At 40.6% G+C, this 27629-nt stretch overlaps 1 protein-coding gene across 7 annotated transcripts in view; it reads right to left on the minus strand.

Annotated features, from left to right (window-relative positions):
• LOC122994588 (probable E3 ubiquitin-protein ligase HERC2) overlaps positions 1–27629 on the minus strand; it is a 335049-nt gene that overhangs the window by 225567 nt on the left and 81853 nt on the right. For all 7 annotated transcript variants that reach the window (XM_044369347.1, XM_044369354.1, XM_044369372.1 and 4 more), the window contains one exon: positions 17650–17762. In XM_044369347.1, the coding sequence (XP_044225282.1) occupies positions 17650–17762 (113 nt within the window). The remainder of the gene's footprint in view (positions 1–17649; positions 17763–27629) is intronic.

A 27629-nucleotide genomic window follows, 5' to 3' on the forward strand; every position in this document is an offset into this window, starting at 1 on the left:
CCAACAAATTACTACATGGACATGGCAGAGCCTCTCCCACCTGCTCCCCACCACAGAGTCCTACATGCATATACCCAAGGTGGAGAGTGGATGGACAATTAACATTCCTCTAAGAAAGGGTGCCTCATCACTAGTGAACAGCTCATGTTTGATTAGGCAGCATCATTTAGGCCAATGCAATTTATTTTGGCTACAAGTATATCAAAAGAAGTTGATAAGTGATGAGATATCAACTGACATATTTCTCTAAACCTTTTTTGGTCCATTTCGTGTGTTTGTAAAAGAAACCGTGGCACAAAAGGGCTTGATGATATACATGGGTTTGGTATCACCTGCCAACTATTCATTTTTCTGTCATCGCCTGTTCAACTTTTGGTTCCCCTACCTCTTTCTCAATACACAACAAAACAATTCTAGGGGAGGGCCATCTGAAAAAAATATCATCTCCACCCAACCATCTTAGCATGCCAGTTAGTTCCCATTAAACCTGTTTAACTAGCGGCCCACTACGCATGGCCCAAGACAACATAGCTGGCTTGAGGCAGTGTGTAGGGCAGAGGGAGGGAATAAGGGGAGTGAGAGCTCAAGGTCTGTGCTCCACATCTGTTCCTGTATTAAAGGCATATGGGCCGGGCCGGGCCAACTGCTCATGAGCATGCACGGACCCCTATCCTGAGCCCAATCAGTCTTGATGGGGGTGATGTAATGGACCTGCCTTGGCCTCCCTTGTCCTTTCAAGCACAGCACAACCACACAATCCTGCATAGTAGGCCTGACAACACGCCAGCTCGCTGTCAACACCTGCCCCTCAAACGCTGGTGGGATGAAGGGACACATGCAGAGGGAGTGAAGGGATGGAGAGGGGCATGGACAAGGTAGACTGAGAGAGAAAGGGAGGGAGAATTAAATGGTGGCCTGTGGGAGCATTGGAGTCAAAGAAGGCTGGAGAGAAAAGAGGGATAAATGGAGCAGAAGGGGATAGAAGAAGGGGTAAAAGAATAAATGGCTGTTTTAGGGACCCCTGCCCTAACTACCATTTTATATGGAAAAAAAACCTAACAGCTTGTTCTTATTGATATCAAATGCAGCTGATTGATATCATTTTAATGTGGTTGGTTCTAATTACATTACATACTGGATTGTAATTGTTTCGTGTGCCAAAGAAAGTAATGCTGCTTAATACAAACAAATCTCATGTAGCTTTATTGCATTTTAGTTTAGATTAACTCAGTGCAACTTGTGTTTCTCTTAAAATAGAGGCACAATAAACTGTGATGTGAGTTGTCTGTGTGAAAGGTGTGTGTGTGTAGTTGTACAGTAATCCGGAAGAGGCCTGCTGCTCCAACTCCCTTCTTTTAGAAAATTAAGAACCTGTGCAACAATATGTCCGTTCTACTGTACATTTATCAGTGACACCACCATGCCTGGAGCCGCACAATTGTGTTTTCATCTGCCCCCACAAACGACCATTCATCTTAGCTGTGGTGTAATGGAGGAGAAGTTAAGGGAAGAGAACAGGATCAAGGGATCCTACGCTTTGGTGGACAGGTATGGTGGTGAGGAAAGGGTGGCCTGGATGCGTGATTTGGTTGACTGAGTGTCATCTTGGAGAGGGAGGGGACTTGTGTCCAGCTTGGCTTCTCAGAGGGATAAGGTGTAGTCACTCTGTGGTGACCCAGGAGCTTGTCACAGGGGATGTAATGAGGTCAGATTACAGACTAGTCCACAGACTGGCTGCAAAAGGCTGGCCCGTAATCCCACAGTCATTAAAGGAATGCTTTGTTAAAAGTGGATGGAAGAGTGGAAAAAAGGAGATGGAGAGAACGAAGAAGAGGGGGGAATGTAAGAGGTGTGTGGGGGAACTCAATAACACTTGATTCGATATGAAAAGCCTCTTGTTGCCACCCAGGAGAAGCCCGGCTAGGAAGGATGTGAGGGAAGCCAGCCGAGAGACTCCTACAACCAGGAACAAGACATGCCTTGTTCCGGGTTTAAGGAGCAAACAGATTAAGATGAATTGATGCAAGCTTAGTGACTTTGGAGAATGGGGCAGAAAAAACGCCCACAGATCAATAAGGCTTAGGAAGCAAGCAACCAAAGACAGAATCTCCACTCACATTCAGGGGGATAACACTCAATGAAGGAAAGGGTCTCAGATCTCATATATCCCTACTTTGTGAGGTTTAGATAAAAAAGAGGTTTAGAATAACAGAATTAACAAATCTGAAGAAACAGAAAAAAAAAAAATTAAACAATAAGGTTTCAAGAAAAAATGTTGACATTTTACAGCATGCTGGAGATCAGGAAATTATTTCTAAAAGTAGGCAAGGCATAATAAATTTTAAAACAAGAACTATGAAGCAAGGTTTCACAAGTCATACAGACATATAATATGAATATTTGCATTTCTGGGGTTTGAAAATCTAAGCGCCTTTACTGACTGTGTGCACTAAAACACACAAGGGGTTTAAAATAAAGCATATGCAGATCACACCAAAAGTCCTATTGCTAGCAAGCTACATACATCCAGTGTCCCACAGTGCACTGTGACAGATCCGTGCCTAAGCCAGCCTGGCGAGGCCTGCGCCCTGATGTTTGCAGAGATCAGAGAGAATCATCTGGGTTAACATGGTAATTATACAGCAAAGCCCCGCTATCTCAGGCTGGATCTGATACTGTTTTTCTCCTCTCTACACAGAGATCTCAGGCCTCCAGTCAGTAGGAGCGACAGCCATCTTCCATAGCTAATTCCTCAAGAGGTGTTCCACCAATGTCAACTTAATTGAAATGAGCATGCTGTGAGTGTTGCATTTGATTACACAAATAAGAAAGATAGCGGTACCAAGACTGCTTTTTACCTCTGCACTGCCCCTATCCACTATATCAATATTGGCAGGCTTGAGAGAATGTCAAAATTTCTTACCTGTGTCCTGAATTAATAGTATGTTGATTTATAAATACTGCAGGTCATTGTTGAAAATTGTTTGAATGAATTAGATGTCAAACCAAGGACACAATACAAAATTGAACTGCATGCATTGGTATGAGACAGAAAAAAGCATCCCTCTTCTTCATTACTTGTGATCAGCTGTAAAGTTCTGCATGCTCATTGTTTTCCCCCTGACTTGTTAGCTATTTTGAGAATATCTGATCACATGCATATAGGATACCACAGTGGTTGGTGACCTCGATATCTGTTGAAATTGACCCCATGGGCATTCCTGGGCATAGGTCAGGTGACTTACTCAGGTGAGTTACAATTAAAATAAGGAGGTAGGTGAGCTGACCCTCCCTAACTAGTGAGACAATTGTCTGGAGCAATTATGGAGAGGGCACCAAGAAACACATTTAGCTGCCTTTTATAACAGGGTGAACTCTGAGAGCAATATCATGGTTTTTGGTGGAGGTAGAAAAATTTTAGAAAATTTTATAATAGCTGATGCTTGAGAGTAGTTAAATTACAGACAATATTCAATTTTCCTTGCCCCTTATGTGGTCTTAAAAACACTACTGCTGACCTTCAATCAATTTCAATTAGGAAAAATAATTTGAAATAATATAAATATATATTATCATATATATATACACACACACACATACATATAAATGACCTATAATATATATAAAATACATAAAATAAAATATAAAATATGACATATAATACACTGATCAAATATAACAACATTATCACTGTATTTGTTTCAGCTAACCAAAAAAAAACTACATGGGGGAGAGGGAGCGTTGAATGGCTATGACTGTTATTTCCCAGTATGTTTGTTTATGTTTTTCTGTATTTATTGTATTGTGTATTGTTTCTGTGACCGCAGGTGTGCCCTTTAACCCCCAAGTCATTAGCCTTTGCAGTCTGGGTCTCTAAACTGCACCACGCTGGTGCAAAACACGTGCAGAGAAAGACAGAGACAGAGAAAAGGACGGAGCTGGAAGGGGAAGAAGGCTCCAGGACCAATTACTGCCCTGAGAAAACAAAGGGCTATATTTCAATGATTCCTCCAGCTGTGCTGTTTATGAGCTGTGTGCTTAGTCTCTCTGTGACCTTCACCTCCACACTTGCCCTCTCTGAGGGAAAACAAGCTAAAATGGCCTGATGCTCAATCTTTCATTTCCCCTTGTTTTTCCACTATTTCCACTTTTTTTCTTCAGTTGGTTGCTGAACACATATTGTTTATTTGGTTTAGAGTTCTGTTAATATTTGTAATTTCACAGTTTTTCATGTTGTAGCACTTTTAGTATCACCTTGACATCCTATTGTGTCATGTATGATATAGCCTTAGATGTAAAAGAAAGAAAAAATATGGACTAATCTTAGTCTTAATGGCAAGGTGTGTGTCATATGTAACCTTTATAACTGGCTTGTCAGTCAGTCAGTCAGTCAGTCGCCCAATCCACACATACACACACATGCACACCCATTACGGACCTCATAAGCAGGGTCTGGATATCAGTCACTGTGGCCCTTTGACAGGTCTAACCTTCCCAAGCGGCAGGATACACCATCTTCACTGCAGTCCTATTGACCGGAGCAATAAGCCATTCTATATGGTGTATTAAAGTCATTTTCCACATGCTACCTCAGCACGATCCATTGTTCATGCAAGCTCCTGCTGACCATGAAGAGAGGTGGAAGGGAAAAATCTTCCATGTGCTCCCAGGCCAAATTGCAATACTTTGCACGGTTTACATCATTTAAGGAGCGTCTTCCACCTGAAAGGAAAATAGGTTTTTTCTTTTCTGACTTAAAAGGTGCAGTCATTATCATGGTCACTTGTGTGGCAATTTTGAACTGTCAAAGGGAGACAGAGGTCCCAAAAATGGGTCTACACTTGGAGGCATATGTCCTGACAACCCAGAGAGCATGTTCCATTTATGTTCTCAATCCAGTCTCCCATTTCATTCCCCCTAAATTTGCAAGCAAAAAAGGGAAAAGGAGGGGGTCCTTTGTTGGCAAGCAGTGGCTGTGTAATATGTTGGGGCCATCTGCGTAGTCCGGTAGCTGCTCTCCCCTGCTCCCTGTGTCAGAGGTGGTGTTGGAACCGCTATGTACCTCATCCTGGCCTCTGCTGAAATCAGCTCCAGTCCGGGACCGTGTGACAAATGATTCCAATCTAGGCTGAGCGCCCTTGACTTGACCCTGACCGCTGTAGACAATAAGGGCAAGCTCAGTCACTGGAAAAGATGTTCTGCGCTAATAAACCCGAGTACGGACCAGGGGTTGCAGTGAACAGAGGCACGGCTGGGGGCGGTTTGGAGGGGGGCTGAACAGGGAGAGAGGGAGGAGGAGAGTTCAGGTTCTGACCTCTCAGGTGCAGGTTGATAATGAGTCTCCCTGTTTGCTCTGTGAAAATGACCTCAGAGAGATGAAAGGAGCCAGAGCACAACAAAGAGCCCTATTCTCTGCTCCTCTGAAATGGGATCATTCTTAAGGATTGGCTTATGAATGCACTTTCTATTTCATTTCTTTTAAAGGGCACTTAAGCCAAAATACAAACATGTAAAAGTAGTTGGGCTAGATGCCGCCACACAGCCACTGAAACCAAGCACACCTCCTCTCAGACCCCACACATGCAAACAAAACAGCCAAACACGCACATTAAAGCAGACGCTCACTTGCACACACATGCATGCAAGCGCAAACATACAAAAACACACACCGACAATATCCCAAATCCTGCTTGTGCCTCCCCTTGTCTCCTTAATAAACCCTATAAAATGAGTGTGCTCTTGCCAAGCATGGTGCCGTAAACATGCCACTCTAGAAAGGTTCTGGGCATCCCGCTAGTTATGCTAATGAAACCCCCACCCTCCTCTGTTTTTCACTCTCTCTTATCCTGCTGGCACAGCCTTCAGTCTTCCGCAGTACACCACTCCATTGTCATCCCCTGCCCCTGTTCTGCTGGCATCAGACTAGATAATATACAGCAAAACGAAGATCCAAGAACGCTTGTAAAAAAACATGGCAAGAGAATAATATGGTTATTATTTCTTTGAACTCAAAACCAGGCCATTGTTCTTCATTTTTGTGTCCCAATTTGTAGCAAAATATGGTACAAAATATGATTATCTTAACAATGTGCATGCATGGACGGCTAATTATAATGATATAAACAACGTCTCCAAGGTAAGCAATAGGAGAGACACAAGAGGAGATCATACAACATCGTACGAAATAACCTCCACTTGTGTCTGTGAAGCTTTGAGCAGTCAAAGTTGTTCACAGGCAGGAAGTAGAGGCATGACTTCTAGTAGTGCTGATTCTGGCACAGTAGAGAGACTGAGCAGGTTCTTTGTCATGGGGACTTTGAGGAACTTAGTGTTGAGAGGGGAAAGTGCTGGGCACAACAGGAACCAGTGAAGTCTGCTGAACTCTGCTGAGTGTCAATGTGGAAGCCAGGATTATACCCTCCATCCTTTGGCTCCAAAATAAAAAAAATCCACTTGTCACTGAAGCCCAAAGTTTTGTTGGTGTGAATCTAAGTATGAGAAGGTGTGTGAGAATGCACATTTGTGTCTGTGTGTGTGTGTGTGTGTGTGCTTGAGTGTGTACACATTTATGCATCTACAAGGTACTGTGTACATGTGGCTTTCTTAAGACTTGTTCGGTAAGCCAGGACTCTGACATGTGGATTTGTGGCTTGACTGCAGAGGAGTTTATCACAGATAATTACATAAGAATGTGCTGGAAAAGGAACAAACCACGGACAGTCTGGGCTGGCAGATGCTGAGCCTCGGCCTACACAGTGCCCCATGCTCCCTGCACTCCAGCCTCACACACTCCAGCCCCCACTGGGCCTCTCTAAGCTTGAAAGGGCAGCAGAGAAAACACTGAAACGCCGGAGAGCCCAAATCAGCTTCTTTTATTTCTCACCCTACGGCCCCCTTACTACTCTTTCATCCACTGTACTTTTAAACATTTAACACAGTACAGTTTACTGCATACACAAAGTGAATATGTTTTTTGAGATTCATATTCACCAAAATAGGTAGATAGTCAAGAATATTGATTTTAATTCAATATCAACATTGTTTAAAAAGCTTGTGAATTGTGTTGTGTCTAGAACAAAACAGTGAGACATCTTTTCCATCTAATACTGCTGAGTGAGAGCAGACTATGATCCCAATGAAAAAAAAAAAAGTGGTGTGACAGATAGGGAACAAACTCTTGACAAGAAAAAAAAATCTTTGGTAAGGTGAGCATAAAGCTGTATAGTGTGGAGAATGTTATATGACAGCAAAATGTCTTTACAGGTGTCCAAGAGTCCACTTCAGTGAGTCATCTTAAAGTGTTGACATGTCCGCTCGGTTGCTAGAATAATGAAACACTTCTCCAGCAAATGGAAAATGGTTGCCAACAGTGCAAAAGAGAAAGAAAGAAGTGCAGTACTGCCGTAAACATGACCGAATGATCCATTGCTGAGATAAATAGCGCAAGATAAACTCAGTTTTGTTATAGGCACATTCACTAATACATGAAGACTACCACCGCCACAAAATTCACTCTCAGGGATGTGCAGACTACAGTAGTAGATATGGGAAGCAGTTGTGTGTTTAATGGTTTATTCTGTATTATGAAGGGAACCAAGAGCCCAGGGACCATTGAGACGCCTTTCTCCTGGTTCCTTCTATTCTACTCCGTCATTAGATGGAAATGATTTCTGATCACTACCTCGCAGCTCTTGAATCGAATGAGTGACCCCAAGGTGAACATGCTACTATAAAGCCCTACTGCAGGTTCATTCAGCCATTAATTCACTGTAGACATCATTACTTCCATATTTTACAGGTGTCAAAAGTGATATGGTTGTGTGTGCGTATGTGTGTGTGTGTGTGAGAGAGAGAGAGAGAGAAAGAGAGAGAGACAGTGAGATTGTGTGGCAGATAGGAAAGACAGAAATGAGTAGTAGGACAGGTAAAGCAGTATATCTCATTTGAAACTGAAATCTGTTATGTTTTTAATTAATGCAGTGCCCTTACATTTATCTGAGCTATAAAACAACACTGGCACATTTGCATGGTTGGAGACGTTCTCTGTACTCTGTTATTAAGAAATGTTGAACAGAAATGTTGATTAGGTTGTTGGGTTACATTTCCTGGTTGATGAGGCCAAGAGAATATATTTATATACATGTTCCTTGATTGATTATTTTGTTTGTAACTACAGTAGATGCCAACAACCACTACATAAGACAACACAACATGCAAGATACTCGTTGATCTTTGGTGTAATCCAAGGGAAAAATATGAAAAGGCTTGAGCTTTAACAAATAACCCTACAAAAATATAAAAAATGACAAACCGACACTGTTCACTATTATCGGAGGCTAAAATACAGTGTAAGTCTCTTCCAAACGGTCAATATTACTAGTGTGTGTGTGTGTGTGTGTGTGTGTGTGTGTAGTGGGAGGGGGAGGGGGCTTGTCTCTATTGTAGGAGGTGTGGGGTGTGTGTGTGTGTGTGTATATCTATGTGCTGATGTACTGTATTGGAAATGGAAGTTTATAAGGTCGCTGGCAAAAAAGCTCTCCTCTGCCCTCTTAAGATAATGAAAACAGCAAAGCGGGGACTAAAATCTGACCATTGCAAAACTGAAACCACCGAGGTAGGAAGATGAATAACCTTGTGCACCAGCACACTGAATACTGGGTATCAATGCCTTTTCAATTCACTTACTTTTTGTAATCATCAAGGTCAAAAGGCAATTTCTGCAACTACAGAAATAAATAAAACAGGTTGGCAGCAAATTAAATAGAAAGGGGAACAAAGCCATGCCTCCAGCTAGAAACAGAAAAAAACAAGGGTAGAAAATCTCACATGAAAGCTAATTTTAGATAACATCAAGCTTTGCCATTTGACTAATTGGAATACACTTTACTCTTCATACAGAAATGCCATTAGCACTTAAAACATTGTGCGTGAAAGATTTTTGTTGTGCAAAGCATTATTTTTTCCATCCATGACTACATCGAAAAAGCTGTTGATGGTGAATATGGCAGATTAATTCAATTGTTTGTTATAATTACATTACCTTAAAAGAACACTGATTGTAAAAGTTTTATTTTCTTCTGCTGTGATTTCACTGGGTTATTATCATTTTGTCTATTAAAAGCCAAAATGCCATTCCTAATCCATTACACCATGTTTCCAACAGTCTTGTCAGTGGTTCCTCCATCTTTATTTCCCCTTACCTACTGTAAAAAAATATATATACTGGAGCAAAGTATCGTACTCAAGTAGGTTATTGTGTGTAACTTTATGTTAGTCATGTGTCTACTGTATAACTAATTACTGTCTAATAGTGTACTGAAAGTGCATCTACAACAGATGAATCCAGTGTTTACTAGGGGTGTATATGAGTAATAGATTAATTAATTACTAATCTGACATTCACCTAATAAATCTTTTTTTTTTTTCCTCTATTAAATCTTTTTTCTTTAGTATACATGGACTGTGAACGGATGATGGGGAGCAGAAAAAGACAAAGAAAATAATTTCGACTGCTTCCAAAACTGACAGGAGAGAGTGTGACTGATAGACAATCTACACTAAAGTGAGATGTATGTTATGCTTTACTGGAGTTATTTCAAGTTTTACTTTTACATTTTTTTAATCAGGTCGTCTAATATTCAGGCCAATACAGTAGATTTATTTTCCCAGCATTTACTGGATCTTGATCTTGATTTTCACTTGATCTGTGAAAAATGTGAGAATCAACATCTCTAGTATCTCCAGTATCTATTCTGCTATTTATGTTTACAATGTTCCCATATATATTATTTCTGTCATGTAATTCTGAGGACCATTTATTGTAATTCTGGAAACCATTTTTGTTCATCAATGTCCAACAAAAATGGTTCCACTTTATCAAATGTTTCAAGTGTGCACCCAAAGTCTGTCATTCAAGCCATTCAAAAATATTTCTTATTACTGTATATGGTAAACCAGTTGTCATTTTGTAATGTTAATTTATATGTTCAATGTTTTTCAATGCAATATATATTGAAATCTTCCCACAGATTTTGGTTTGAAAAATTATCAATCGGCTCAAGCTTCTCACTGCGAACAAGGTTCAAAGGGTAACAGTCAAGTGCTCACACAGTCTCCTGTCAACATAATGGAACAAGTGGTCAGTTTTGAGACCATGGGAAGATTTTCTATGACTGTTAACTATCCTTAAGATGATCTTTTTGGGCTTGCTTAACTTGCTAACATGACACTGTATAACACTTCTTTTCTTGTCCCCCTGACAAATGACTGGTCCACTTTTCTGGTAAATAAGTAAGGAAAAGGCATCTAATTGTTTGGAATTAATTTCATCTGTGGCAGCAAAACATGATTCAGTAAAGTTTTAGACTCACTAACTCAAGTGCACATGCACAGACAGAAACTCACTGATATTTGATGACATTAAGGCTATGTAATCCAAAAAAGAAAAAAAAGAGAGAGAAAGAAATAGTACAACGAGTGACACGTACACTCTGTAACAGAGAAGCCATAAGTCACTCCATTCAAATGGGAACATCTGCTGTTGTGAATACCTAAATGTCTAGTCTACGAGTATAATAAAACCCCTCCTTTTTAAAAAAAAGTTACTTCCAATAAAGAAAACAAATAAAACTATTTTATTAACTTTCCATTTTTAGTGCAGCTGGAGCTTAAATAAATAAAAGTCAATGAAACCTGATAAAAAGCTTTGTTTGTGATCCCCTTCTTATTGATTGAATATACAACATATATAGTATGAATTTGGGTTCAGTCATCATAGAGTCTTGTAGAGTGTTTCACAGACAAAAATGATTCCCTTGCAGAGAACTCCTCTTGTTCTCCTATTCCTGTTATTAATGTCAATATATGCTCCTGGGCTCCTACTGTCTTTGGCAGCTTGTTTTCAAATCTCTGTAGGCTAGATTTCTTAGTTTTTCTTTCAACAGACAGAGCTAGCAGATAAGTGAACTTTATTAAATTGTGATTGTGTGATATTGAGCAGTGTCATTAACGGCTCAAGGTTATTGTGTGAGGTGGGTTCAGATTTTATATGGCCTATGGCATAATAAATTAAATCAGTAATACCAAATACTGAGTGCTGTCATTTACAGCATGATGCTGGCAGGAATTTCATTTTGGCCATTACTCTCTCTGGGCTCTACAAACTAAGTAACAACAGACCCTTATGAAAAAGTAAACAAGTTGTTGGGGTGTGCAGTTTATTCCTCAAGGTTACATCCCGCCCCAACCTCCAAGCCTCCTACTACCGAGCCAGAGGTCTCTCATTTGTCTGGCTCTTTTGTCAGGGACAGATTCCTCCTGGCTTGCAGGGAGACGGACGTTTTTACAAGTGTTGGCACCAGACAAAGTGGCCTCGGCCTGATTTTAGTATCCCTGATCCTGCTCTCTCTGCATATGACAGGATTTTTGGTCTATTCTGATAACACCTACTGTACATATTTGCTAATATTATATATATATGTGAATGAGAACACTTTATGTATTACTGTTTAGAAGCCTCCATCTGGGAGCAAAGCAAGCTCTCACGAGAAAGAGAGTAATGATATGCTTTAGGTCAGTATTTTACACAATGATGCATTTTGGGAGGCACATCTCTACAGGGTATGTGTGAAACAATGGGTGTCATAACAGCCCTGTGCAGCTTATTAATCTTTCCTTGCCCTCTAATCAATCTGTTTTTCCCCTCGCAAACACTGGTTACATTCCCGCGTTAAACAAGAGACCATCTTTCACCGTGGCACAAAAGGGAGGCTCCAGGATGGTGATGTCTCTCTTATACGAGGCAGCCAGCACAAAACGACTTCCTCAGGATGTTTTTAAATCAATGACAGCAAGATTAAGCAGGGAAAATGTTACTGAGGGCTGACGTGTTGTCAAGCTTGTGTAGCAGGGATTCTGAGGACATCAAGTTTTTCTTTCCATTGCTGATTTAACTGCTAGGATAAGAGAAGTCATTTATTTATAAGAGTTTGGCTTTGACTCTTTTTGCTCAAAGCCAAAAGAAAAATAACGACTGATTACATATAAACTACCTGAATAATAGTTTTCAATGACAAAACTTAAATCTGACAGATTTTGAAGCTGTGACATCATGGTATCTTTTGTCATTATCAAATCTAGTGAGGATTTTATTAGGCATGGCCAAAGAAACAAATGGTGTCATGCTTACAACTGGAAACCATTTGAAAGGTATGTTGTGAAGTCATACTGTACTGCTCAGCTAAAATTATTCTACAGATGACAGTGAGGGGAAGTAGCCACTATTCTCGTTATTCCCCATTGTACAGTCATACTGCAGCAATTATTCAAAATCTTTGATTATCCTCACAGAGGCAATGCAATCATGGCTGAAAATCAATTTCAGGGACATCAGGAAAAATCAAAAAGCTAGCACAGTGCCAACAGGGCCAAGGGCCTGTGTGAGAGAAAGGGGGATTTTTTTCTCATCATCGTTTCAGTTTTCCCTTTGCAAAGGGTAATCAGCCAGCAACACCAGAGAACTTGCTGTTTGCCAGAGCCAGATCCCGATCCTGTTCAGAGCTGCTAGTGATGTAGAGCCAGGTAGCATCCAATTAGTGCTTAGTGTAACTTAATGCAAAGTGCTGGCACTCAGCTCACCGAATCCAACTAGTTGTCATAGAATTTCCATGCTTCTGCTGTCAAATTCATGAACATTTGCTGATTTGCTTTGCTTTCTCAAGGCACCATGAAGTTGAAATGAGACATTTCCATCAATGCTGCGCTGTGTATGGCCATTTTCTGCTAAAACAGATTGGCCAGATTACTGATGAGACGGCAGGCACGTCAGCAACGGCTGCTTGATGCTTATTGACAGCTGTGTTGCTTTAGAACCACATTTACTCTTTTTACATATAGAGCAATTTGTAATGGCACACGTTCCAAAGCTGTGTAATGGATGTAAATCCAATGAAAAAATGCCACGATAAACCACAACAAGCATGTACCGTTTTTAGTAAACAAAGCTAGATGTAAAATTCCACACTTTCTTTATGTTCAATCAAGGCGTGCCTCTTCATATTCAATGAGTCTGGACCAGTCCAGATGTTGGACTTATCTGCTACTGTATAACTGAGAGCAGATCAAGCCTGATAATTACATACAGTACACCACATAAAAAGCAACCAATCCTCATTTCTGCCGTCTTCATAGCAGACTGATCATTCACATGAAATACATAGTAAGTAAAGATGGGTAATATCTTTTTTGTTCACATTTCACCTTTTATCTGCCCCTTCCATACTTATTTGTCATCTTTTCTTTTTTCTTTCCTACTCTCTCCCTGAGTGTAGACAGCTGCAAGGAGTGTCTCCACAGACTGTGGTCTCTGGCAGAAGGCAGACAATTGAGTTTTGGAAGTGGCATGGAACGAGACAAAGGGGGCGTAAGGTGGCTTCCTCCCTCTGTCTTTCTCCCCATCAGGACTCCACGGGCGGACTGCCCACTCTTTCAAAACAGCATTAGCAGAAACCATGCAGCAAAACAGTGGAAAATCCACTCCACCATGTTTCCTCATCAGCGTCTGATGTCTTCTCTCTGACCTCCACCTCTGTTTTATTGACTCACATGAATATGGAAGATGAATATGGGCCAACTTCTGAGGTTACGCCAAATTCAACAAGAGACACGCTTGTCAACCATGAAATCGTCTTTACAGAGGTAGTAGGGACAAATTTGGATTGGTTGGAGGCACTTCATCCCTGGGAAATTTCCTGACCTTTATTTTATGTCCGAGGCCATAAAGATCAGGCAAAATGCTATCATAACAACCAGTATAGAGGAAAATGGTGGTCTATTATTCTCCATAATTCCTCTCTGGACATCTATCATCACTCATCCTCTATTCAGGCTACCCAGCGGTCATCACACCCCAACAGTTGTGCAATCTGTAGTGTCATGGCCAGTTCTTTCTTAACTTTTTTTAAACTGTGCCACTTTAACAGGGCTCCACTTCTTGACTCACATGTTAAACAGTGCAAATCACAACACTGCAGACGCCAATTATGTTGCCCTTATTTGGCTCATTTATTCTCACTTTTAACAAACAAAACAAAAAATATTTCTAAGTCTAATATGAGGTCAAGGACTGTACCAATGCCCCATTCTACACACATTTCCTACATGTTTGCTGAAGAAGCGTAGACTCAGTCCAACCTCTTCCTTCTACCACAGCTGATTATCATCATCTGATTAATCAAAATAAATCCAAAAATAACTGTTCAAAAATATTAAGCTGACATCTATTCATAAGTCAAAAGAAAAGATTTACATCACCTCAATAAATAAATTGGCAACCAACACCAAAAATGGCTCTAACATGTAGCTTTCCTCTTTGTCATTTCTTGGTAATACCTCCAGTGACGTGCTTGGCTCAGCACCCTTACACAAACACTAACACACACACACACACACACACACACACACACACACTCTGCTGTTTGACCTCTGAGGTTCAGTGAGAGCATTAAATACCAATTAGGGTTGGGACGGGCCAAGCTGAGTCTGAGGTTGTAGCAAGGCCTTGAGGAGGCCTGTGGGAAGCAGCTTATTGGTCCCTAGGCATAATGTGGCTGTGTGTGTGTGTTTAACTACTACCCGTGCTAGAGAGCAGGTACATACAGTATGTGTGCATGTGTGTTTGTGCAGGATGAGGACATCAACAGCATAGGCAATCTCCCTATAGACAAACTCCTACTTCAGACACACACACACACACACCACATCTGGATATTTTATTCAATATAATGTTCACATTTCCTCTTGTACATTTCTGAGAAGACTGGTTTCTGGCTCAGTTTATTTTCTATTACGTCATGGCGTAAGATTAAGTAGGATTGTTTCTGCTTGAAATTATCTTCTCTCAAAGAATTACAATTTGCTGTTATTATATACTGTAGATGCTTTGATACTGTTTAAAAAGATAAGTTTTACAATTAATACTGTAAGATTTAAAACAAGATTGGTAAACAAAAGCAGGTTGAATATAAAGGTATAGGACAGTTGAAGGAAAATGACATTGAATGCAGCATATTGTCTGTGTCACCGCCACATTTCAAGTTGAGTAAATGCTTTTCTTGCTACTGTGCCCAGTTCTACATTTAATCACATGATGTCAAGATGTCTTTGTAGTTTCTCTCTTTTCTTTCTCATTTCTTCATGATAACTTTCATTTTGGTCACATGGGTGTATGCTGTAATAACTCAGTTTTATGTTCAAAATAAAACAGCAATACAGGAGAAAGAATATTAGCAAATGCTCTGAAGGCAACCCTCTGAGAAATATCTGTTCTCGACAGTGAATCTCGAGACTGTGTGTGATGATCTGCTGTGGTTATCTGGTGGTTTCAGAGTCATGCCCTTTACTGTCCCTCTGTTATTTACCCACCAGACACACACAGCTTGATAAATGTTTTGTCTGACCTTCTAAATTTGTTTTCCTTCCTCTTAACTGTGATTTTATTTCCCTTGGACAAGCCAGACAGTGTGTGCAAGTCTGTGTGTATGTATCTGTGTGTGCGTACACAGCATGTCTGTTTGCAAAGAAAAAACAAGGTCTATATCCAGAAAGATAAAATCTATCCTTCCCTTATTGCAAATTGCTTCCATCAGTTCCCCCATTTAAATAAACGAACCATTGAACAAGCAAAAGAATTGAAACAGCTACAAATAGCTGTGTTCTAATAACTACTGACCATCCATCTGGTGTGTGTCTGCTTCAGTCTGTAAAGAGTTAAAGTCGCCACAGGCCAGAGCAGAGTCAACATCGGCCACGGCTTGGCTGGCCTACCCTGCCAGATCAATATCTGCAAATAATAAATTAGCTCCCCAGAGGGGTCGCACTAAACCTTCAACAACACTGCCCTGGAAAAGTCCACAATTGGTGTGTGTGAGACTCAATAAGCCAGGTGAATGACTGTGCAGGGGCACATCTTTAGCACTCCATAATAGAAAATTAATGGTGCTCAAATCAGTGCTGAGGGCACCCTGAGGGGTACCTAATAGGCCTAGTTAGAACTGTCATCCCTCCCAGAGTCGCCTAAAATATTACATGCAAACACAGAGAGCCAAGAAGAGAGGGAGGTATGGGGGAGAGATATAACGTGTGTGTGTGTGTTTGCTAGCATGTGTGTCTGTTCAGCTGGAGGTATGGGGGAGTTGGGGGTGATAAGATCAGAAATAAGGACAAGTAACTGGGATTACCACCTTTGGGACTGAATACTATAGTGAAAATATTGGGGTGGTGTTAGAATTACAGAAACTAAAGCTGTCAGAGAAAACTTAAATAATTATTAAAATGTCAGTCAAAGTAATGGAACCACAGGCCACCCGCTGAATATTTTTCTACTTTTTGAGTTGAATGCATCAGTCTCTTCATGCTGTAACTCTTTGTGACTCTATTCCACAATCTTTTGTATTAGCCTGCGAGCTTGTTTTTGGTACACACCTGTTTACGAGTGTTTTAATGGCAGAAAATGCCCAACCTGACAAGGAGAATCTCACTACTTCCAACTCAAAAGTACAAACACTGCAATCAACTAATCCGTTGCTATATGTTTAGAATGCTTTTTTGTTTGTGCCAATAGTGTTTTAATAGTACATTAGTACACAGTGAAATGTAAGTCAGACATATATTTATCCGTTATGATGGATGTAATACAGTTCCCTACTAGAGGTAAACTGTAGAAAATAATTTGATTTTGAAATTGATTTTCTTAACACTTAATCTGACCAGATTTTAAAATTATCAGACCATAAAAGATTCTATAATTTATTGTTTTTACATAATTACATTTTAATTACATGCTGTAGTGCCACATGGGCTAAATCTTGCTCGCTCTCTCTGTACATTTTTATATATATATACACATATATATATATAATTTTAGTATAACACATGTACATTTATGTGGCTAAATAAAAACACAACTGGTTGCAATTAAGTCATTTAAAGTTTGTGAAGAAAAAAATAAATCTTGGAAATGCTGAGTAGATGATCAAGTGTGATGCTGAAATATAATATAATATAATATGTAAGTATTATAAATAATACAAAATATGCAAGTATATCATGTTGGTTGTGTTCAAGCATGAACTTGTTCAATCCAGAGGGCTGTTTAAAAAGCAGATCTATATGCCCAACAGGCTGGTAATGAGCCTTAAAAGCACATCTGATCACTTATTCCAGCTGGTTTATTCCCCTTCTCCACAAACAACTATTGGATTCAATAAACACACTTCATATTGATCCTGAGCCACACGGCAGCAGAGGCACCTCTCTTACGCACACTCAACAAGATTTATTACAACTATGCATGCAAAGCAGAAACGGAGAGACGCACAAACCTAAGTGTGTGTGTGTGTGCGCACACACGGAGACAAATGCTCCACCACACACACATAGAGAAAAAGTAAAGTTTGAATACCCAATGATTTCTCGTCAACATACCCCTCCACACACGCAGCTCTGCGATCTTTCCCCTGACCTTAATTTGCCTATGCAGTAATATGAGGGGGGTTGGGATGTGTGGGGAGGGGTTTGTCTCCTCATCTCTCCTCCTATCCCCCTCAAGTCTGGACTTCGGCAAACTGTCTACTGCATTGACATTGAACTTACCCACACGCCGCCACACTGCCGTCCTCCAGCGCAAACAGAGTGTGTCGCTCTCCGCAGGCCACTTGAGATATTTTCAGAGATGATGGAAGATTCTGGAACAAACGCGGTGCCAGCTGGAAAAAAATAAAGTTCCCAGTGAGGTGAAGAAACACACTGTATCTCTGAGTTGCTCTGTAGTTAAGTTGGTATACTCCATCAGCCTGGCAAACATCCCAAAGACAGGCACAGCTACAGCACATCCTCTAAGATGAAGACAGAACAACGTGAACAGAGGGAACACGAAAGAAAAAGCATACTCCTTTATGGCACTGAGCTGTGTAGATCTGATGTTTTTAAGTCCCTGTGTGTATGTCTGTCTGTCTGTGTGTGTGTTCATGCCAGTGCCACAAAGAAAAAATGAAACAGCCTATGAGAAGAAAAGAAAGCCTGGTTCCTCATCATGCGCTTGTTAGCTTGTCCAATCTATGGCAATCAGCACAGTCCCAGGGGTTGAAAGACACGAGATGCTGGGGAAAGGGAAGCCGAGGCTGAGGAAAAGATCAATACTGCACTGTGAAACAAGAAGTGTGGGCTATTTACTCTCCATTGATCTGATGATGCTGGAGAAACACCTCACTCTGCTATTAAATTGAGGGTATAAGTCTACTGTGGAGGGCTTTTTTTCTTCCTCTCTCTCTTTCCTTTCTCTCTTTCTTCACCCCAAGGTCAAGAAAAAGCTAAAAACATCCACGAACAAATAAAAATGGATTGCTTGGGCCAGGGAAAGTAATTAATCTGCATTAAAATGCCATGGGAACAGCCACTAACTACCCATCTTAAGTGAAGTTTTGCTCAGAGCGACAAGAGACCCATGGCAGCATAGGATGGACTACTAGAGGACACTGTGATAAATACAAATAGACTGCTAGCAGGAGGCCAGCAGAGCTTCACTAGAGCTACTTCAAGCCTAGAATTTCCACCTGCATGAAATAATGAAAAATAAATAACACTTTGAGCAGAGAGTTATGTAGACCTTGTATATTACAAACTATTAACATACACAAGGTGATAGAAGGCAGAGAAAACAAAGTAGAGAAAATATGTCATTTTGATTTTACTATTCAAAGAGATGTTTGTGATGATATAGGCGTAGCATTTCATACCATTTTCAAGAAAGCAATGCTTGAGAGTATCTCGGAATTAGTAAATTTCGTTTAAGTGTACCATGGTATTCAAAAGGTTGACAACTACTGTGTAAAGTAGAATATGAGACATATGTGCTAGAGGGAAGTTCTTTCACAACCACACTGACCTTAAGTTGTAGAATCGTCACAAACCACAGCACATTCGAAAAGATCATCTGAGAACTGGTTGCTATTTTGAGTCATTTCATGGGTAACCATCAAATCTTAACCATATAATTGTGTTATAATGTCTGGTGTGTAACTGAAGTAATTTTCTTTCATATCAGTATTCTATGTAATGTTGTAAAGCTATTCAACATCTTTTTCACCCCGTGTGAGAAGGCCTACAGTATGGATGTGCTTAGGATTAACTATTGTATTTTTTTAGGATTGATTATGGTATTTTTTTCAATGAAATCTATTATAAAGTCCTCAATTAGATCAGTACTTTGGATTTGGACTTGAATTGTGATTTTATTTTCTATCTAGTGCAATTTGCTCTGAAAGGGAGAATTAACAACACATGAAGGTATATGAAGGAAATCACTGTAGTGAATAAAGTTCTTGGTTTCACACCTAGTTTGATGTGGCCTAATACTGTAGTTCACAGGGTCAGTGCTAACAGGAAGGCAGACTTCATGATGCTGCAATGAGTGATCCATAGAAAACAAATAAAGATTGTGAAGAGTCATTCACTACAAGTCAAGACATTTCATGTATATTTGGGATTGTTTTCAAAAGTAAAAAATGTTTAAGTCCATGATTATCAAATTATGTTTTACAGTGTGAAAAGTGGTGGTACTGTATTATAAGATGTATATTTCCAAGGATAACAGGTGAAATTACTACTAAAATAGCCTTTTCATTGTAGCTGATGAAAAATGAAGCCACCAAAGTCATCTCAGGTTTCCCAACATGTGTCCAGTGGCAGAGCTGGACACATGTTGGGGAGTTTCACGCCATTTTTCATGGCGTGAGACTCCCTTTCCCTCCATTTCTTTCGTTGCCTTTCTTCTACTCCTCAGAGGAGTAGCCTTATTGACTGTGTGGCTGTATTACAACAAGCAGTCTCTAATGACTCCCTGAAGACCTCTCTATCCCTACTGCCCGCCCTCCTTCTCGCTCTGTCTCACTCCCTGTGTCTACCCTTCTCTGCATGCTCTTCAGGCTCCAGTTCAGCAGCTAATTAACCCTCTCTAATAGCGTAGATTACATTAGCTTTGAGCGGCTCGCACCCTCCACCGGACTTGCACAGCCACACAATGAACCCAGCCTTGCTTTACAAATCTCCTTCTTCACAAGAGCACAATTATGAATTCAAACAACTTCTTATCCACACTCACTCATCCGGGGACAGAAGCCCTCCTCCGCAAGCACCCCGCTCCTCCCCTGCCACCCATCACCCAGGCCTTCACGCAAAGAGTAATGAGAGAACTGAAGAGAGGGGACCACACAACGAGATGGTCATGAGGGGGAGAGGGATATCGGGGGAGGAAGGGACCCCTATTGGGTAAATCAGAGAGGTCACTATAGGTGTTTCATTGGGTGAGCCTACAGAAGCCCAGTGATAACCCTCCATCTTAACATTCCCATTCAGAGCAGAATGGAATCTTAATTGGGCGGACAGAGCTAGAGGGGTGAATACCAGGACCAAATTGAGGTTTATGCCATAAGTGGTTAAAGAGAGGGAATTAAATGGCAAGAATGAATGACTTAAGCCACTGGAAGCTGGGACAAAATGGGCGGGGAAGGTAACAGCTTTAAGACTTAAGAAATGTTTGTTTCATCTGCAACAGCTGTATAAAGTTGCAGATTATGATGTATGATGCTACTTGATCAGTGAGTCTAAGATCCACCACGTCTAAAAATACACTCCTCTTATGGGGATAAGAGACTATTACACAGTAATCAGCACCCGGCTTTAAAAATGTAGGAAGGTACTATGGTTGGTTAGACATCTTTGATGCAATAAAGCTGAGCCGCCATCAAACTGCAGGAGTCCAACCACACTGAGAATATTCACACCAATGGAGTACCTAGGAGGGAAAGGAGGAACACTGAATCCATGAGAAAAATAAATTTTTTGAGTTGGACATTTTTGTCTATCTTACAGCACTTGGAGCACTTAGTGGTATTTAAGAATGATAATGAAATAAGATGTAGGGGAGGTTAAGAAAAAAAGGTAGAAGAGTAATAAAGTATGGAAGAAATGCATGTAATCTGCTCCGTCTAAATGTACTATAAATTGGTACATTTGTAGTGAAAGGGCATTCTCATGTTTCTTTGTCCCAACATATAATTTCCCCTCTGTCCCTCTTCTGTAAGGCTTGCCATAGCAGCATTTTCTGCCGCACAGAGAACTCTCCTTTCTATTTCAATAGGACAGCTCATTTGCTAGACTCCTAGCCCAAACTGCTGACTGGGTTTTTCAAGGCTGTGTACTTTGTGTGTGTGTGTGTGTGTATGTGTGTGTGTGTGTGTGTGTGTGTGGACTAGCATGCGTGTGCACAAGCTTGTGCTAAAAGAGAGAGAATAGGGAGAGAACAGCATGAAAGAAGGATAGGCAAAATGGAGGGAAAGAGTGGGAGAGAGAACACATTGTATCATTAAGGTACTCAGAGATCATTAGATATATAAGGGCTCTGCTATGCAAGGTCAGGGCTGCTGTGTTTTTCTAGGTCGGCAGAGGAGCAGTAAAACCAGTATAATCAGCTGCTTCTTTCTCTTCTCTTCTCCTCTCCCCGCTCTCTCCCCCCGCATTGCTCTCTTCCTCTTCCATCTAGAGGTAGGGTGGATTACAGCCCAGTTTATCCATGCCCCTGTATGTATTTACCAACATTATCAAGGCTTATGAGCCAAGGACACGGTAAACCACACAAAAGGCACAGAAAGGCTTTGAGCTAGATATTGGCCTCATTATGGGGTAAAGTTGTTGGCTCCCTGTCTCACTCCCAGGATGTACAAGGCTGCTTTAACAGGTGCAGCACACTGCCCGACTATCCAGTATTTTTCATTAAGGCCGTCCTTTGAACTGGCAGCCTGCCCCAATAACATGTATGTAAGTGTCTGTGTGTGTCTGAAACCCCAACACATATAAGTGAAGACATTTTCTTTTTCAGTTAAAAAGGGGGAGAACGGGGATTTTATCAAAAGGTAAATCCACTTTGTATAAAAGTAAATGTCCAACTCTCTTTTCACCCACACTTGGACCGGATAGTGAACCTCAGAACTTTTGTGATACCAACCAAATGTGCCTGTAGCACCAATTATTGAAAACTGTCAAGTTGACTGTCTGGTCAGATTTGTGATCTTACTCTTCAATCAGAAAGTTTCCAATTTAATTTTTAAAAAATGGCCTACAGTCTCTTAGACAATTTTCTTTAGGTGGTTCTTGTTTTTAGATATTTAACATTTGAGAACTTTGGCTTCATTTATTAAATTTAAAAAAAATGATTTATTGAAATTTCCTAAAGTAATAGGTCAAAAAAGAACTGCTTTGTGTTAAAACAAGACTTTGTTTTCTTGTAATTTTCAAATGGTACCTAGCCCTAACCCTGGTGTAAAAACACACACTCCACCCCTCTACATGTGACTGAAGTTCTCATGAGTCCACTGAAGGACAAACAGCTGCTGGCCATGGATAGCAGGGAGGCAATGCTGTTGGTAATGTGGCGTGTTCATCAAGATAATGATAGATGGCTTTAAAACGGACCCTTGGCTTTATAGAGATGAATGTCCTGGTTGGCTTCTTACTCAGCACTTTGGCCTTTCCCCCACTCATTGTGCGCTTTATCACACAAACAACCTCACCCAGCCTACGATGGAGATTAGCAAAGCCTGTCTGGAAAATGGACCCAACTAAAGCCTATCAATCAAACTTGCTCCAGGGCTATCAAGAAACGAAACACAAATCTGAAAAGCATCTGTATACACTATACTTTTCCAGTGTGAAGTTTTAGTGTTAAGTGATTAGAGCATTAGAATGGGGTAGTGATAGAATGGCATTTGTAGTCTCCTATAAAATGAAATTAGAAAATGAAGAAGGAAAGAGAAAGGTCTAAGAGAAACAGTGTGTAAAAGAATGCCTCCCTTGGTCTCGACCGTCTCATTAGGCTAATGTTTTTTTATACGGCACTTCAAATGTCAAGGCATTGGTGGATTTAGTGTAAACTTAAATTCCATTACCTGGCAGGCATTAATTGCTAACTGAGCCCAGGGATCTTTCCCCTGGGGCCTCTATGTTTCCTCTCTGTCATCTGGCTAACTATTCTGTCTAGACTAACTTAGAGCACCATAATCCACCATGGGGATCAATAAACTGCACATAATTCAGCTCCAATAATGAGCTTTCACTTCAACACAAGCGCCAGCCCACTTCCCAAGGAACCGGCAGGGGTGTAAAATGATAATGTAATTATTAAAAGGACAGACAAAATGAGTAAGCACTTTCACACAGAGGGGGAGGGTGAGCCCGGCCTCAATTAGACACACTTAAAGCTATCATTGTTATTCGAGACAAAGCTAATCAAGGAGGAGATACAGGGGCATCCATTTCAGCAGGTAATGGAATGATGCTCGCTGGCTCTCCCATTTCCCCAGGCTCATGATGTTATAAAGGCCGCCCTGCAGTCACGCGTTAGTGGGCACTCTTTAATGGAGTGCAATTGATGTGGTTTCATCCACCAATCAGAGATACAGAGGAGGGGACAAGGAATTGAGAAGTTTAAGATTCACACTCCATAATAACATCACATAAAACCATAAGTGTGAGAGATTATTATACACCTGTTGTTTCCCGTTAGTAGTACATGAATAAAGAAGTTACATTTTCTATGTGTGTTAGCTTTTGGAACAACTTTGATTCACCATGAAAGATTTCATTCTCAACAATGTATATACTCACAATATCCTTGATATGGCATTCACAGATCAAACTAACATCTTCCTTTCAGACCAGCATGAGTGATTTGGTGTGACAAAGTAAGGTTTAACCTGGGGCCTTATCTACTAACTACTGTTTCTCCAATTATATGCATCCTTGAACTCCAGTGAAATCAAGAGAAACTAGTTTGTTTTTTTACACCCAAGTGCTCCTGATTCATCTGCAGGCTACAGGAGGTCCAGGTTGGATAAATCAGGCCTTTATGGAGGGGTTGCTCCTACTGTTTATCTGCTGGTGACATTTGCTGCACAGCCCCAACCGCACCATAATTACCCCACTTATTCACTAAACAGGAATCATGCCTGGCAGGAACCCCCTGCCACAAAGGTTGCAGGACTTAAGGCTATATTCTGTCTCCAGAGTTCAATAGCCATGGCTTTATGAAATGTTCATTTGAACATCAGCATGGGTTCACTTTAGCATGGTCCAAAAGAAGAAGGGGGCTAAACAGACCTGCCTCAATAGCTGGAACAAAGAGCATCATGGCTGATGATGATGATGAATTTACAGCTGACTGCACATGCTTTCCTAACACACAGTACACCTTGGCACACTTCGAATGTCACAGTTCCCATAGAGGACTGGCATTTGGAGTGGATTCTCCTGCCCCTGGAGCCAGCCCACTGGGAGTGGATAGCTATCCATGTCCCAATGAGGTAAACCGTCAAGGGATGATGACACAAAAAAAAAAAAATCAAAAGCGCATATCTCAATGATTTTATTACTGTCATTATTCTGCTTACATGAACAGATATGTTTATGCATTGTCATTTTTAGAGGAAATGGTCAATAATGATTAAAATGTTTTGGATTCTGATATTTTTTGTAGCACTTGTTCAAAGGCAGTAATGGGTAACTAGCCATTGAGACAAGGGATTACTTGTTTAGTCTATAGTTTCCTTGCATATAGGTTGTGTATTTATTGCGTGATTACTTTGTAAAAGACATTACACATTACATTACTTACAATGTTAATTGTCATGAAAACACACCCAAATTCAGCTTAAGGAGGGAACTGCCAATTAAAACTAGGGTTAGAGTTTCACTGTTACTTGTTTTGCAACTCTTTAGCTGCCTAGAGTTCTGCATAGTCTTATCTGTCAAAGACAGTCAAGCACAGATGGATGACAAGTGACAAAAGGATATTTGTTTGAGGTTGTGCAGTAATGAGTATCACGTGACTCCCACGTTCAAATTTCAGACTGCCTCTTCTGATCCTAAAGCTGCAATCAACACCGGGCCATCTGCAACACTGCAAATTAACATAATTGGTGTACATTTCATGCTTATAGAGAGTACATTTGTATCCACTATTCTTCGCCCTTAACATGATGAGCTGTGGAGATACTGGAAGAGTAACACTGTTGATTAGACACAGATAGTGGGAGCAGACAGCAAGACTTGTTGTCTCGGTGAAAATGAATGAATTGACAATTAGAGTTTGGTGAACAGCCAGGTGTAAGGGCCAGAGTGCAAGTAGGCCAGTGTGCATCTGACACAAGCACCTTCCCTACACCTGGAACTGGGGCTAAGGTGATCGACAGCCTGGCTGTCTTGTCAGACAGCTCACAGACAGTACACAGACAACACTTAGGCCTCTTCCAGCTGCTCTACCAGAATAAATTGAACATGATTAGAATTAATCACACTCAACCACATGCAATTTGCAAATATCAGGGAAAATATTCAAGGAAATCTGCTTAGAAGATTGTATCAGTGAACAAAGGGGAAAAACTCAAGTGAACCAGTGCACTCTAGTTTTGACGACGTGTCTTGCACATGCAGCATTTGTTAAACTAGAAAGACAGATGTAGACATTTCGTAACTCAGAAGCCAACTTTTCTACGCAGAGTGCATTTCATATGTGCACTATGATGGATTGCATGAATTAGCAACGATCCCTTGAAAGTTTCAACATTGGTCAAAACTAAAATGCTTGTACATCTACAAAATTATCTTTAAGTTACAATACATTAGTCTCAATTGCCTATTTAAGCATTGGGAGTTCTTTACTGACAAATTACAAAATACACACACATGGTGCATATGGGTGCGTAGAAATAAGCAGGCAGCTCCACTTTCCATATTACAGGGTTCATAAAGCTGTATGTCAAATTGTCTTAAAGAAGGTGTAAGATAAAATTGTCATGATAGAGTCACTCCACTCACATTAACATTGATAGAATTCATTCAGGATGAAGAGGGAAGAAAGTCACCATAAGTTAGCTGTCTCCGGCCCTGTGTACACCATGAAAAGATGAAGTATGCAAACTGCCTGATTTTAAACTTGTATCTAATTGTCTCACGTCATGGGTCTGGGCCAGGGCATTGTTGCTTGAAGAATAAATTGGGTAATTCAATTAAAGTGCTTTCCAAAGACACATCATAAGTGATGGAGAATGACTCTAACCCAGGCCTGAACTCCGTGTCCCCCCCATCGCTCCGCTTGCCTGACAAATGGATGGCAGTGTATAATTGAAACACATTGCTGCCAGCGTAGGTCAATAACATCGCTCTCTCTGCTCACCAGCACCAGATTAACAGACTCTATTTTATCTTCCCTCAGCCTGTCCCAGCTTGACAGAGCGGGAGCATCAGCTGCTTATCCATAAAAGAGGCCCCTTATCTTGAAAATAAACAAATACATAAAGAGCAACAGCCTGCTGTCTGTCCAAGCAGTTAAGGGCTACTTAGTTTTAGGCAAACATGTGGGCAGTGTTTTGTTTAACACATCATCATATGAGATGAAGCACAGCTGTCATTTCAGAAAACCTATACAGACATGCTGCTCAGTTGACAAAACATGGTCACATGGTGGTTTTCCACTGACTAAATTCGAGATTCTCAGAAAAAATAATTTGTTATTTAAATTTCTTTAAACTGATGAGGATTTTTTGTCAATTTCTCTTTTTTAAGTGCAACAAATTCTCGGTAATAAGCCATCAACGTGCCATAATTAAGACCAATGTCATTCAGTGTCATTCAATGTCATTCACCAATGACAGGATGTGACTTTGGACCTCGGGAAAATAGTGATGGCACTAAATAATTAACATTTTTGATAAAACTTAAGAGACGCTTACTTCTGTAGATATATAATGAAAATCCATCACTGTTTATGCATGATAAACATTGAGGATTAATTAGCTCAAGCATAAATGTAATGTGAAGCTAAAATGGGTGATTATATGTATTTAAGCCCATGCATAACAAATCTACTGGCTTAAATTAATTTGATAAACAAATGGGAAAAGTAGGGTTAAGGTTCAAGGGTAAAAAACTCCATTATCTCCCACTCCTCACTCTGTGCTTTCATGTAATTATATGTTAGGTTAGACAGAGTTAATTGAATCCGGTCCATTCAATTTGTTTACAGTTCAGCCATAAGGATTGGAAGCAATAATTCCTGACTTTCAACATCAGACTAAATGAACAAGTAACCTCAAAATAAATTCCTATAGGGCGTATGTGCACACAGCTTTGTCTGTGTGTATGTGTGTGTGTGTGTGTGTGTGTGTGTGTGTGTGTGTGTGTGTGCGTGTGCGTGTTTACCGGCACTTGCATGTGCTAACTGTGAAAACAAGTCTGTGTTTTTGTATGGACTTTAAGCTTGTGTTTACGCATGTTCCCACATGGAACACACACAAATTAGCCATGGACGGATATTCAATTAAGTCCTTTGTCAGGGGTCTATGTAGGGGCGGGACAGGATGCGCAGTACAGTAATCCGTGATGCCGAACAAGGTGGCAGCTCTATTGTCTGTCTGACGGATAGAAATTATTTTCAGGCATGCTAGACCAACAGATTAGACCACTGTTGGGGGGCGAGATAAGATGGCAGCCAGTGGTATGGAAAGCACCTCGTCTCCCATCTC

Source organism: Thunnus albacares, chromosome 2, assembly GCF_914725855.1.
Source record: "Thunnus albacares chromosome 2, fThuAlb1.1, whole genome shotgun sequence".
NCBI lineage: Eukaryota > Metazoa > Chordata > Actinopteri > Scombriformes > Scombridae > Thunnus > Thunnus albacares.